General features: G+C 38.5%; 1 protein-coding gene across 1 annotated transcript; it reads left to right on the forward strand.

The window, feature by feature from the left end:
• The first annotated feature begins 911 nt into the window (after positions 1–911).
• On the forward strand, positions 912–14,544 carry LOC141788064 (SHC-transforming protein 1-like). Its single transcript, XM_074666884.1, has 14 exons — positions 912–1,144; positions 1,310–1,410; positions 1,491–2,005; positions 4,674–4,744; positions 7,728–7,788; positions 7,950–8,069; positions 8,183–8,236; positions 11,447–11,498; positions 11,612–11,738; positions 11,915–12,116; positions 12,485–12,557; positions 13,873–13,969; positions 14,046–14,193; positions 14,286–14,544. Exons 2-14 carry the CDS (start codon positions 1,359–1,361, stop codon positions 14,412–14,414), a joined length of 1,701 nt encoding a protein of 566 aa, XP_074522985.1. The 5' UTR covers positions 912–1,144; positions 1,310–1,358; the 3' UTR covers positions 14,415–14,544.
• Positions 14,545–15,443: the final 899 nt, after the last annotated feature.

Genomic DNA, 15,443 nt, shown 5'->3' on the forward strand with positions numbered 1-15,443 from the left:
TGTTTACTGGTATCCAACACTGGTACCCGTTGCTCCCTGAGTAGATGACCATGGCTGTTTCCCAGTCCATGTTGTGAGTTTCTCTCTTGCAGTGGTCTAGGACGGCTGGTTTCAAATTTTCTTGGTCTGCTTTTTTTTGCTTTATTGCATGTGTGCACGATCCAGAGGTTTCAGAAAGAGAAAGACGTCCTCATGTTTATGGATCTTTAAAATAAATGTTGGTTACAGCTTAACCCAACGACCACTAGAGGGCAGAAAAGCTGTTTGGCTTAATTAATTACAATCAGAATTGAAGATGTTTTTTCTGTAGAGATAATCAACTTTTGAAATTACTGTTGTGCGTTAATTTTCTGTCTTATTAAGGCAGCTCTTCCACGCTGTTTTTTTTTTTTGCTGTTGTTAGATACTGATCTTTGAAAATGGAATAAGTACAACATGCAAAACAGTCTTCTGGCTTATTGTTCTGATTTGGATCAAACGGAAATGCAAATGTTCTGGTTAGTCTCTTTCCGTGTGTGTTCTTTCAGGTCATTTGAATGCACACATTCAGAAAACTTTGGAATGTAATCTGTTGTGGACGTTTCTGTACACACTGCAGATGTTAAACTTCATTTTCTGATATTAACAGGAAACATGGGAAACAAGGAAGCCGAGCTAATTATGTATAAATAACACACTTCCCCTGCATCTCTGAGGTGTTACTGATGTTAGAAGAGAGGAACAGCGCACTCATGTACTGTTGGCTCAGTGTGTAAGTGTGTGTGTGTGTGTGTGTGTGTGTGTGTGTACAGCATGAGTCACCCTACCCTCCTATGATTGGATGGTAGTTTATGGGTGAGGGAGGGGGAGAAAGCCTCAGGGGCCGTCTGTCAATCTCTCCTGCTTCATTCACATATTCATCTGCATACAGCGTCATAGAGGGACAAAGGAAGTGAGCCAGAGCTTCCCATTCATAAAAAAAGAGAAAGTTCATTCATAAAAGCTGCAGTAGTGTGTTTTACCTGAGGAAGAAAATAAGAGGAAAGTTGATGTGGAGGTGTAGCGGAGCTGGACGCTGAGAAAGTGAATGGATGAGTGAGACGGGACTGCACTCAGAGTGACTGGAGCAGAGCAGACTTCACCGGACATCGACAGTCCCACACCGGTGAGTTGAGATGATTGTCATTTAATGTAGAGCAGGAATCTGATGTACAAATCAGCAGAGCACTGAGGTTATCTTTCTTGCAATTAAAACGGCTCAGTTTTTTCAGCTTGATTCTTAAATCTGCTGCATAAAAGTGAATGTTTCTGTTTAAAACTGTTCGTTCAGGTCTAATTCCTGGACGGGTTTTCCTCCACTTCTGTTCAGCTCCCTGAGTATGAGAGAGCAAACCTTACCCAGGCTCAAATCACACACAGGACTCTTCCCAGGTATGACTGTATTACTCATAACTACATTATCAGAATAATCAAAACCAACATGCTGCACATCTGACTCCTTTCTCTTTCAGGCATGCTGAAACGCACCAAATACAGCCGTCTGCGCAATGACTCCCTCACATCTCTGGAAGATCCACCCAAAAGGCTGCTGCCTCTGAAGGGGGACCTCTGCATAGACTCTGATTTTGCTCAGCTGGAGCCTGGGACGCCCACACACCAGGGCCCGTCCACCCTGAGGGATTTCATCCCCCGTGTGGCCAGCATCCGGCTGCACAGTCCCATTTCCCTGCGAGGCCTGAGGGGGCAGAGGAGCATTGATGGACACACGGACAGATCCGGGACTGGGACCAGTGCAGAGTTTTGCCCCGGTCAGATATTTTGTAGCCAACCCTCCCTCATGTGCCCCCAAGCTCAGGTGTCTCTGCGCTGCACAAAAAGACCCATCAGCCTGCACCGCATGGCCAGCCTCCCCTGGACCCCCGGCTGTCCACACAGAGACGGTCTGTGCTGTTTGAAGACTCTCTCTGCAGGAGACGACTGTACAGTGGTGCGAACAGCGAACAGAGCAATTCACCATCACATCAAGGTATGCACACCCTCTGCACGATGAGAATCCTGAATTATTGTGTCGCAAAATGCATCAAAAAGTGGAGTTTATGATATTTATCACTCAGCCTCTCTTTATGTTTGTAGCTCTGACCATTTACCCACATTATTTTCTCACTGCAGCAACTTAGTCATCTGTGTCTAACTTCATATTGAGTCCCAGCAGAGAGTTCAAGTTCCTAATTTTATTGTTGCAAATGCCAACATAACCACATTGGACACTGGACACACTGGACACACTCACACTCTGTCTCCCTGTGCTCTATCCACAACATCACACTCACTTTTGCACATTCACCCCCTCCCTCTCAGTTAGAGCTTCCTGTGTAGGCAGTAGTGACTCATCCTGGCTCTCTGCTCCTCTCTAGATCTGCTTTGCTTCTGTGTATGTGTAAGTGTGTGTGTGTGTGTGTGTGAGTGTGTGTGTGTGTGTGTGTGTGTGTGTGTGTGTGTGTGTGTGTGTGTATCCGGTATCAGCAGTGCCCATGCTGTTCTTGAACCGGAGGTTTGTCCGCATGGGTGATTAGGAGTGAAGCCTGTGAGCTGACCACTGATGGAAATGAGAACGGACTGTCTGATTGTCCCCTATAAACAAACACACACTCATATATCACACTCCCACCCACCCACTCACTTCACCAACCCACCCACACACTCATACGGACATATATTGATTTAAGCCAGGTCAATGGACTTACTCATCCTGCCTCCAGCCTATAGACTGCTCAGCTGAAGCTCACAGCCAATAAAGTGAGACTGCCCAAAGCGTATCCAATCACGCGACTAAAATACACACAAATTTATATTTTCTGATATGAGTGACAAGGAAATATCCTTTTTACACACAGACAGCAGCATAAATGATTTGAAAAACGTTATCACAATTTTTTTCCTGCAACAAACATAGCAGAGCAACATTACTTCATCATAACTCGGCTCATTTAATGAGCTCAGATCTGGTGTAGTCCGTCCACATTAAGCATCACTGGATCATGTCTTAGAGGCTGCAGGTTGCTGATCTTTTCAGGGAGAGAGTGACACTCCCACACTGGTGACAGTAACAGGTGACCGTCTCCATCCAATAAGAAGCATCATGTCTGAATTAGCACTTCACAGTTTTACATTTACACAGAGCTAAAACCTAAACTGAAATTTTATCGTGTTTTTGTCTTGTTTTAAGAAAAATTGCCTTAGTATACTCAATATGAGCCACATTCAAATGATCAGTTTAGAAAAAAGTCTTGTTTCAAGTTGTTTAAAGAATCAAATTGGGTCTAAATTGCTCAAAACAAGTCCAAATAATCTGCCAATGAAGCAAGAAGAAATTGCAATAAAATTTGCTTGAAACTAGAACGCCTTGATACAAGTAACTGTTCTCTTGTTCCAATGGCAGATTTTTTTGCAAGCAATTCAGACTTCATTTTAGTCTTTAAATAACTGAAAACAAGACATTTTTTCTGGACTGGTCAAGTAAATGTGGCTCATATTAAGTCTGAAAAGACATTTTCTACAGAAAATAAGACAGAATCACTTGATAAGATTTCTTTTTCTTTTGCAGTGTAGAGATAAAGAAGATAAAGATACATCAGCAACTGACCTCAGTGTGTTGTACTTTATTAGCCAATGAGCTGCAATCTTTCAAGGGGGTAAATACTGGCCTGTGCACACGTTATTATGACACATGTATTTATATAAAGTGCTTAACAAATTTATTAGACCTCTGTCCAGCGTAAAGTGTTCTTGAGGTAAAATTCTTGATTAATTACTTACTCCTCATGGAATTCCAGTTAGCTGGCTCAAATTTGGGAATAAAAACATGAATTCAGTTTGGAATCTGTCGTTTCTCTCAAAATGTTGAAGCGTAGGGTGCTCACTGAGACAGAAAGAGTTTGGGTTAAAGCATGTCATGATGCTGGATGTTCTCGACAAGTGGTCTGAAAAATTTGTCGACTGGTCCAACTATCAAACTAATTTTACTGTTATTATTATTTTATCTATTTCATGCTCGATGCATAGAGGGTCTGAGGACTACTCAGAGCAGATTGTCCGAATTGATTTCAATCTCTGGCTCTTTACTACATTTCATCCCCAACTATCTCTGCACAGTTTTTTCTTCTACCCATCATGCTATCTCTCAAAAAAGCACCAAAAGCTACAAAATGAACTGACATTGCAAAAAACTGAAAACTTATCAAGTGTTTTTGTCTTACCTTGTGTAAAAATGTCTTATTATACTCGATTTTAGCCACATTCACCTGACCAGTCCAGAAAAATGTCTTATTTTAAGTTATTTAAGGATGAAATGAGGTCTAAATTGCTTGAAACAAGTAAAAAAAAAAATCTGACAATGGAACAAGAAAAAAGTAACTTGTATTAAGTCATGAAGCAATTTTTTTTACCCTATAGGCAGATTTTTTTTACTTGTTACAAGCAATTTAGACCTAATTTCATCCTTAAATAATGTCAAACAAGTCATTTTTTGGACTGGTCAGGTGAATGTGGCTAATATTGAGTATAAAAGGACAAAAAAAACTTGATGAGATTGTAGGTTTTTTGCGGTGTAGAGCTGATTTTTCTGGAGTGAAAAAAGAGAAACCTGTTTCTGGTCATAGAGACATTGTGTAACTTTGTGAGTGTGTGTTTTGCAGTACATGGGAAGTGTGGAGGTGACCCAGTCGATGCGAACCCTCGACTTCGATACCAGGATGCAAGTCACACGGTAGGAAAACACACTGTCTCTCACCAACACACACACCTCAACCCTCAGCTCTTCTTACATAAACTCGACTTTTACACTAACCTGATTTATTTTGTTAAAAGTACAGTTAGCTTACTTTTGGTCTGCAACAAGAAGACAGATTCTCACAATGTGACTGTCTAAACCTTCCTCAGTTTTATATCCCCACATCACACACACTCACACACCTGAACATGCATAGATGCATATGTGTAACCATTCAACAGCTGACACACCAATAAGTTGTAAACAGCTCTACCAAGATGAACTGAGCTCATCAGAGCGTATTTTCCATTTGAGACACGTGTAGCTTGTTAAAAAGGAAACATTTCAAACAGGGAAATGAGATTAAGTGTATAATGTTTCATAAACCAGGGCTTTCTCTTCATCATTTGATATTAACATCCTAGTGCAGGATGCCATAATGCTGACAGACACAGCAACCTCTGTTCACAAGAACGCTGCTGAAGGATGGAGCGGAAAATCCAATTAGATGAATTTCCTCCTAATGATATCTCATACTCTTATTAGAAGAGAGAGGAAAAGCTGCTCCAGGAAAAAAGTCTTGGTTCCTAGATAGAAGGATGTTACTGTTACATGTTGGAGGATGTTTGTACACTTCGACCTCTCTGACCCAGGTGCCAGAGGCAGGTTAGCTGCTTCAAAACATCAGCAGGTTGTAGGATGTGGTTAGGGTTTTATTTTAAATGAAGTATTTTACAGACAGTTTCTGCTTTTTGGATTGGAAATAATCAGTTATTTGAAATTAAATCTTTTATGTGATTGATTAAGAAAATTCACATAACATTTTTCATCACCAATTATATAGGAATAATGAAATAATAATAGAAAGAAGAATTGGAAAATTGATATACATCAAACAAACAGATTGAAACTTTTGTAACAAAAGCAAAGAGCAGCGTTGAAGTGAACAACTCTGCTTTTACAGTTTAACATATGTAGTTTACATGGTTCGACTTTTATTTATTTCACCAAGGCACAGATACTGAAGTCAGTGCAGGAACTACACAGATGCTCTGCTAATTAATCTATCAATCACTCAAACTTTATCTACAAAGCTCTTTTCATGCACAACAGTGGTAACACAACGTACTTTACAAAACAAAGAAAAGAAAACAAAAAAGCAAACAAAAAATAATAGTTATCATAAGTGACTTGATAAACCCACAGAAACACACACATCAGTGTACAACCCTCCACCTCCAGCCCACACCCCTGGTGCGCAAGGTGAACAGTTTAATTAAAATCCGTGCAGATGGCCTGAGGAACTGTGGAAACACTATCTTTAGACCTTAATGAGGAAACACTGAAGGTAAAGTAAAATGTTAAACTCACAGTAAGAAAATAAAACGACCAAATTAAAAGAAACAAATAAGATAATAACATATTAAAAGACTAAATCAGTAAAAGAGAAAATGACTTAAAACTCAAACTTTAAGATATGGAATTAAAAAGCTGAAAGTAGCAGTACAGTAAACAAGAAGATACATGATTTAGTTAAAACAGATATAAGAATAAATATATATTTAACTAAAAAAGAAGAATCTCTGAACTTATTTTGATAAATAGATAAATAAGAAAAAGTAAAACTCAGTTAAAAGCTAGACTAAAAAAGTAGTTTTTAAGTTTGCTTTTAACAGTGTTTGTCAAGTAAAATTAATAACAAGCAATGGAAAATGCACTCAAAGTGAAAAAATATCTTCTTTAGCATGTAGCCACCTCAGCATCCACCTGCAGGCTCCAACACGAGATGCCCAGAAACAGACATTATTCTGAAGATGCAGTAAACATTCAAACTAATGAAACAGGAGTTATCAAAGTACATGTGATTATGTTCAGCTCCACCTCCAACAGCTGCATCAGTGACATGCTGCTGTTAGCAATGTTAGCATTTCACTGAGGTTGTTCAAGGTGCTTTATGAGTTTACAGCAAATAAAGAACTTCTTTAAATTTGTTGTTTTTTAAAGGTTTGAATTTGTCCCCTTTTTCACAGACAGCTATCTGAAAGTGTTTTTATGTTAAGTTAATTTATTTGTTTCTATTATTATTGATCCTGAAGTTATTTTACTTATTTTTACTATTCATTACAGAGCTCTCATTTCATGTCACAGTTCAATCTCTGTGGAGCCTTGAACACTTCAGTGTAAAATGTTTCTCATATGAACCACACAGAGCCAGAGAGCTTTATGCCTCTGGATTTCAAAACACAAGCTCTCTGGGTGTCTTTAAAAGTTGACTTAAGATCTGCTGTTTCTTTAAAAAATGGCTTTTGTTTTGGAGTGATTCCTTCCAGCCCTAAACTGTATTGAGATCATTGATTTCACAACATTATCTGTTTAATCTTGCTTGTTTATATATCTAAGTGTATGAATATATGGTTTATATTTGATCCTTTATTAACTGATTTTTTTTTAAGTTTACATTCTAACCTGTCTTATTTTAATGGGTGTGTGGACTTTATTTTTATCTTATTTAATTTTATTTATGGATTTTTATGACAAATATCTTTTTTCTTGTTTTAGTCTTTTAAAGTTTTAACCCCTGTCTGTCATTTCCTGTCTCTTTTTTGTAAGGCACTTGATTATTTTTTTAAATGTACTAGATCAAAGAGATTGATTTTAAGTTTCTGTAAATAAAATATGAATCAACAGACGCTTATGACACAGCTCTCAACAGCTGTCATGAAAAAAAAAATATTACTGCTCCTGAAGTTCATGTAACATATTTATGAAGCAGCACATGCATTAAAACACCTACGTCAAGCATCAAAACCTTAAAACTTTTACCTAGTTGCTGTATTTGTTTCTCTACTTTTTGTATTTTTGTTTTCATGTTGGTCACATGTCGGTCACATGTGAGCAGGAAACACTCAATCACATATTTACACAGCGATGTGATGTGTGTACCTGGAAATGTTTTTAATCTGCTCATCTGTGTTTGCAGAGAGGCTATCAGCAGACTGTGTGAGAGGACATCGACAAAGACAGCACTGAAAACTAAAAAGGTAATGTGTTCTACATACACACACACACACACACACACACACACACACACACACACACACACACACACACACACACACACACACACACACACACACACACACACGCCCCAGTGTAATCAAGCTTGGCACCAGTAGAATAACCGTGTTCTTGTCCCGATCAGCCCGTCTGTAAGGGACTGTCTGCTGTTCTGGGTCAAATCAACCTTCAGTTCTCTGGCAGCAGGATCATCCTCTCCGTCTCCACAGACAGTGTGACTCTGATCTCCACCTCCTCCTTACAGGTAACAGCTCCAGCTCATTAAACGTATCCTAAACTGCACAAACCTGAAGAGTCGATGCACTGAGTATTTCATCTTTTTTTTCCTTTTTTCTATTTTCCCTCTTCCCTCCACAGAAGATTGCCTATCACCCGATGCAGGCTATCTCATTCGCCTCAGGAGGAGACCCGGTATGTTCATGTGATCAAAAGTTTCACATGTTCGGATATGTTCATGTGGAGGGACACAAACAGGGTAGAATTTGTACAAACACACTTACACAAACTCACACACACACAGACAGACACAGTAATTTGATTTAGTTTGATTACCGCTTGGTTTGCTGCCAATTGTGGAGCATTTAATCATTTCCTACCCTAACTCTCAGTCCAGCTATACTTCAAACTTGTGTTGTCAGGTCAGGGAGAAAGGAGCACGTCACTAATTTGAAACGTAAAAATAAAAATCCAGTGCTTTCACACAGAAAGGTGAGACCGAATAGTGTTCATCAAATTTCCTAAGATGCTGTAAAACAACATTTTATTTTAACGTGTAAGAGCTTCAGAGTGTGACATCATCACTTTTTATGTTGTTTTTTGGGGCTTTTTAATGCCTTTAATCAGAGAGAGGATAGGACAGTGGATAGGACTGATGAGATAATTCTCCAGGTGGATGCTGGGATGCTGGGAAGGTGGTAGGGCTGAAATTTTGAGTAAAGCAGAGGCAGAGACTGAAAATCTTGCATCTAGTGGAGACTTTCTTGTTTCAATGCACATCAGAATACCAAATTTAAAGTTTTTTTTTTTTTTAGGATTTTTCTTTTTGTTTTATTTTCATAGGATGTAGAGGACTCAAATTCTCATAGTGTTACTTTGCAAATACTTTGTCTTCAGCTTTGTAGTCTAAATTAACGTGCTAAAACTCACTTTTTACTGAGATTTTTCTGCTTTATCTTGGCCAGCGGAAAAAATCACTTTCTTGTTTCCACTTTTAACTTTTTACCATTATTATGTAGAAAAGAGAAGTGCCTACTTTAAGGTTTCCAGAACTAGAATCTGTCCCATGATCATTTGCTGTATTCAATCCCCACTCTTTTGTCCCTAGGTAATTCTTTTTTTTATTTTTATTTTTTAATAGAGGCAGAAATACCAAATGCATCTCTATTTAAAGAAAGTCAGACGTTGTCCAACTTAAGAAAGGTTTTTTTATTTTTTTTTAATGAAAAAACTAAAGGTCACAGTCAAATATCTGGTCCACTTCTTGATTCTTAAAATAACAAACCAAAACTACCAACAGCAACTCGTGAAATCTTGCCAATTGGCCTCATCATGCTTTTATCATCTTTACACCTCAGCACGTCTTTTTTTAACAAGTTGATTTTATCTGTTTCCCCCCTCTGTCCCTGTCATGCCCTCATTATTTCCATACCACAGAATCTGTGTTATTTATCCTCAGGGACATGTCCTGTTTCCTGAATGTCTGTAACGATTAAAGCTCTAATCATTACAGAGGAAAATCAATGCTGCATGTGCACATAGCCAGCAGGACGAGGTAGTTATTAGCTGCTGTCCAGGTCAAACTCTGATTAATAAACTGCTAGATAAAACCAGTTTGACTACATGGTTACTGTTATACTTCACCATGATTTGTGCGGACGCGTTTATTAAACTGGGATAGAGCGAGAGCAGGAATCTGGTTCTTCTCTGTGGATGGGATTATAGCTCACTGTTTAATTAATTAGCTAAAATAATCTTGTAGTGAGCTCTAAGCCTCAAAGCCTTCGTTTGCTCGGACTCATGAAAGATAGCAAGAGGGATTTAAAATCAATCTGTCACAGACGCTTTACGGGGAAACACATTCAGCTGACTCTGCTCTCGTATTAATATCAGAGAACCCCCAATACCAAGTGAATTAATTAAACAGGAACACACACAGATGACAATAGAGTCACAATGTCTGGAAAAATGTGCTGCAAAATGATAAAACGGATGTCAGATTACAGACTCAAGGCTAAAGGATGTCTAGGTAATGAAGTAAATGATACATCAGGTTTTCCAGTTAGCATGTGCATTTATTACAAAAAACTTTTCTACTTTAAAGATCAAAAAATGAAATTATAGGCAACTGAATAATATTTTGTTCAACTTGTGTCACTGAACTCAAAATGAATCCTGCTGGCCACCCGATGTCATTGGATTTGCTGACTGTACTCCACTCGTGCTAATGTCACCATCATGCATAAATGTGCTCACTCCCTGGTTTGTGAATAGCATCCTCCTTTGTACCTGTAATACATACTTAACACTTAACAGGTAGTATGCAGACATTTGAGACACTGCCTCCTGTTTCAAAAGAAAGGAGGGCTTCCAATTGGAATAAAAATAAAACCATTTTTTATTGTACCATCAAAGTACAATAAAAACTCAAAAGAAATATTTTTCAAAATTGTATCTCTGCATCAAACCTTTATCAGTCAGCGAGTTTGAGTTTACTCCACAGCATTTCCCTCTTTCTTTCACTCTTTATGTCCAAAGCGTTTGGTTTCTGAAAATTAGAATAACGTTGTAAAATTAATTCCTTCCTTCTCCCTTAGAGATAAAAAAAATGCACATAGTGGCTGGGGAAGAGGACTAAAAGTGAATTTCAGAGTCAAATTAACTTGTTTTCTTGCATACTGTAAAAATGCAGCTTGATGAAGGAAAATTTTGGCATTTCATTAACACACACAGTGACAGTTTAAATATTTTGAATATTTATCATTTATTATTAGGCTCTCAGAGCTGGCCCAAGCCTCCATGGGTTACTACGTGAAATTTGATTTGGGGCCCTCTATCTTTTTTTATAGTATTGCACAAATACAAAAAGGTAAGCATGAATATGAAGCTAGTTTACAGTTTAAAAGATGATTTTCTCTTATTTTAACTAGCTAGCTAATTGGCTTTTAATTGCTACACAAATCTCTTTGATGAACATTTCATTACCAAAACATGCTAACATCCCTCTCCTTTTTTTCCCTCTCTTCCTGTTTCTTTTTCTGCCCCTAAAGAAAAAGTCCTGTTTTTGCAACATTGTTTTGCCTTTAGCTACCTGCACTTTGGACGCACAGTATGCACTGCATACATTACGAAACAGGGGAGATTTTTTTTAACATTTTTAAACGTTAATATGATCATTATTGTTGATTGTTTAAAAATCATTACTCATCAATCCAAAAAATGACATTTTTATTTTTGTTTTGTTAATTGCTCTTTGGGGCCCTCTAGTGGCTGTGGGGCTCCTAAGCAGGCACTTAGTTAGCTCATGCAATGGGCCAGCTCTGCAGGCTCTTTTTTATGGAAGTCTCATTATTGGATCCACCATAGAAGTTATAGGGTCTCTAAGTCACAGTTCTTTCTCTGCAGGACATGGCCGATTACATCGCGTATGTTGCAAAGGACCTCTGCAATCAGAGAGGTAAGGAGCAGTTTGCTGGAGCATCATAATGACTCAGGCTTCCACAGAAGGTCCTGGCCTCTATGGGAATTAATTTTTTATAGCTTCTCTTCCTTTTCCTCTTCCTCTGCCAGCGTGTCACATCCTGGAGTGTCCCAGAGGTCGAGCCTCTGAGGTTATCAACAGCATCGGTCAGGCCTTTGAGACTCGCTTCCGCCAACTCCTCAGCCAGCCGCCGCAGCCTCTCTCCAACAACCTCAGGTGCCCATTTTTGGAGGCTGTAGCTGTGCTTCTGTAGTGATATGATACTTTCCTCTTGTTTTTTAATATTCTGTATATATTTACGCACATATTCAGGCCTGTGATTCAGAAGTTTCTCAAAAAAAATTTGTTATCTGAGGAAGAGAGGTGAGCATCGTGTTATTCTCTGTGTGCAGGTCATCAGTGAAACAGTCTCACATATGGGGTCCAGAGGAAAGGATAACAGAGCAAAAGGCAAAGCAGCAGGACGGTGAAGTCTTTCAGGGTCGTGACTACTACAACATGGTCCCAGGAAAGAAGCCAACACCTGTTCAAGTAGATGGCCCGCAGATCACAGGGGAAGAAAAATGCCAGGGCGCTGGGCAACTCTTACCAGGGGTAAGAGTTACAACAAAATACAATACATTACAACTGGTTTATCCACAATTCAGTCCACTTCTCATGACTTGCTTTACCTGGTTTAGATGTATAGAGCAGAAACCGCAGAACAAAACACATTAAAATAAATGTATAAGAGACTGAAATACTTGGGATTTTATTATTTGTATAAAAATGATTATTTGGAGGACTTTCACCTCCCAGCCTCATTCCCTCCAGATACACACACACACACACACACACACACACACACACACACACACACACACACACACACACACACACACACACACACACACACACACACACACACACACACACACACACAGATCTCTGCCCTGTGTATGACTCATCTTGTGCTGTTGCAGGTTTGTTTGTCCCAGCCTGTTTCACTGTATGAGAACTGCTCTGTCACAGAAGAGACTCCAGCTCCCCCTGCAGGTAGAAACGAACACTACACTTCAAGCACAGGTGACACTGGGCCTCATGTAGTAACATCTTCTTAAGATTTGCTCCAAAGAAAAGTCACAAAAATTCTCAGTAAGATCCATAAAGGGTGTGGGACTACAGTTTTCAGTGCACATAGAAATGACACAAGATGGTAAAGTTTGTTTGTTGTTTTTATTTGTTTCATTGTAGTGTTTCTTTTTACTGTGTTTCATTTACATTTTTAGTGACCTTGAGTATCTGAAAGGCACTTAATACAATAAATTGTATCATTATTATAAAAAGAAGTTTAGAAACGAAAAAAAAGTGAGAAATGCACTGACTGTGGATTTAATTATTTTTGAGCAGCTCCAGTTGCTAATACAAAACAGATTCATGCAATAAAATCACTTTTTTTCAAAAGGTTAGCACCAGAAAAATAAAGTGAAACACCATAGGTTTGAGCAGTTTAAGCGAAGGTTTTGTGAAAATTATGCAAACTGACTGGATCAGTTGTTAAATGTGAAGAGAAAAATATCTACTCAGATCAAAATAATCATAACAGGGTTTGAGAGGTTTTATAATTGACTTTAATGTTTGATATTTATTTAAATCTTTTGTTTTATTTATTTTTAACTCCCTTTTAATCATTTAAATTGGTTTAATTTAAGTTAATTTCATTTAAACTTTTATCCTAAGCCTGTTTGATTTATGCTGTTTTATTCCAATTGTTTGGTGCTTGAACATATTTTTTCAATTTTATCCATTTTGGTGTGTTAATCTACTGAAAATCCATTTTTGTACATATTATGTTTTGTCATTTTAGTTTTTTCTTGTTTTCAGTCATTGGGAAACAGTTTGGATTAAATTTGATTTGTTTGAAGGGAACTACAGAAAAAAATCTGGATTTATTGAAGCTTGATTGAATTGATCAGCCCTGACCACTGTGGAGCATTTACATTATAAACAAAACAATCAAACATTGTGTTTGGAAATAACTTGATCTTCAGATAGAGCCGCAGTAAAATGATTCTGAGGAATTCCTCCTCTCTGTTTTTGACTCTTTGTGAACATTCAGAGTAGTTTTGGTGCAAACTGCGCTCTTTCTGTTCTCTTTTAAAAAAAAACTAACTAAAACCTCAAGTCAAAATATAAAACTGATTTACACATCTTTTCGTTTTTTTTTCAGGTTACCTGAGAAAAGAAAATACATCAGATCTTATTTTAACAGAAAGATTTTGAATGATTGATATTCACCCTAACGTAATCCTGATTTTAAAAAAAGTCTTCCTCAAAAAGTCTTTTATTTTCCCTCTGTTGTCTCTTACAGATCCAGATGAATCGGGCTCAAGCACTGACCCGTCTTCCTCTTTACCTGAGGCACTGGTCTCAGACCTGATCCATGAGGAAGGCTGGTACCACGGCAGGTCAGCCCCTGACTATCAGAACGTCATCTCTCATTTGTGTATTTGTGTATCTCTCATCTCTGTTTCTTCACCCCAGGTTAGGCAGAGAGGAGGCAGAGTCTCTTCTTACCAGTAGTGGTGACTTCCTTGTCAGAGAGAGCAGCTCAGCGTCTGGTCAGTACGTCCTCAGTGGGATGGAGGGGGCCACGGTGCGGCACCTGCTGCTGGTCGATCCACACGGACAGGTAGAGAAGTTGTTTTGGATTTATGGCGCTCAGTAGGAAGAGAAAGACTGGATGAGACATTTCACCCTGTTCTCTATTTGTTGTGTAACCAGGTGCGGACGCGCGATCAGGTTTTCCTGAGTGTTGGTCATTTGGTACGATTCCACATGGAGAACCAGACACCCATCATCTCCGGGAGCAGCGAGTTGTGTCTGAGGCAGCCGGTGCTACAAAGACACTGACACACACATTCACAGACTGTCACATACACACATCAGCTTTCAGGAGCTTCAGGAGCTTCGTGAGCGGCTGTCAGAGTGTTTTATTATTATTATTTAAACTGTGGAGACAGAGTGCCCAGGTAAACAAAACACTCCTTTTTATAGCTGCTTAGAAAAGACAAACGTGTTGGACATCGCCTTCCAGAGTAAACTATTAATTAGGAATCAAAACACATGTTCATGCAAGAGTTTCATCAAAGACGTGTGCAGACTGCTCCTCTCTGTGCTGTGAACAGCTGCCTCCCTCCCTCCCTCAGGCTGAACTTGTTGGTGTTTACTCAGAGATTAAGCACACTCGCTGGTGTTGAGGGGAAATTACCGGAACGTTGGCAGAATTATGGCAGAATAATCTTTTTCACATGCTTAATTTCTCTTGTGTTCCTTTGTTTTGATGTGTTATTGTTTTCTGACCCCATTCCCTGCGCTTGAATAATGTGGGAATAACTTTCATCCCGTTTATTTGTTAGGTTCTCAATATGGGATTTAAACACCATTTGTAAGCAGAAGCTAGGGAAACATTTGCAGTTTAGTCTCAGATAAACTGGATAACGATGTTTTTGTTCTCCTTGAAATTAAATCAATTACAGCTTTAGCTCTTTTAAGCAATGAATCTCTGATCTCTGCCTGCTGTTTCTTTCTTCCTGTACCTCAAACTTAAGACACAAATCTTCCTTTCCTCTTCCACTCTTCAGACACATTTTAAAATGTTTATATCATGTGACAACATGGCACAAGGTCATAGTTAAAGGAGGACTTTCCATCAGCTTTTTCTTTTTTTACCATTTTGAAAGTAAAACATGATTGGAAAATTTATGTTGGTATTTTTTTCAATGATTGATTGATTGATTGATTGATAGATTGATTGATTGATTTTATTTAGGTCAATTTGACAATAGAAAATAAATACAGAAAGAAGACAAATATAAAAGCAAGGCAAACAGAAAATAAGGTACCGTCGAAACAGGGACTGACTGAAAAGGTGTAGGCTGA

The sequence above is a fragment of the Halichoeres trimaculatus genome, unplaced genomic scaffold (assembly GCF_033239565.1).
Source record: "Halichoeres trimaculatus isolate MK-OKI-2021-1 unplaced genomic scaffold, fHalTri1.1 fHalTri1_scaffold_3, whole genome shotgun sequence".
Taxonomy (NCBI): Eukaryota; Metazoa; Chordata; class Actinopteri; order Labriformes; family Labridae; genus Halichoeres; species Halichoeres trimaculatus.

Coding starts and splice junctions, on each gene's coding strand:
- LOC141788064 (XM_074666884.1), top strand. CDS start 1,359: ATGAGAGAGCAAACCTTACCCAGGCTCAAATCACACACAGGACTCTTC. Junction 8,237..11,446: donor TCGCCTCAGGAGGAGACCCG/GTATGTTCATGT, acceptor CTTTCTCTGCAG/GACATGGCCGATTACATCGC. Junction 13,970..14,045: donor GAAGGCTGGTACCACGGCAG/GTCAGCCCCTGA, acceptor TCTTCACCCCAG/GTTAGGCAGAGAGGAGGCAG.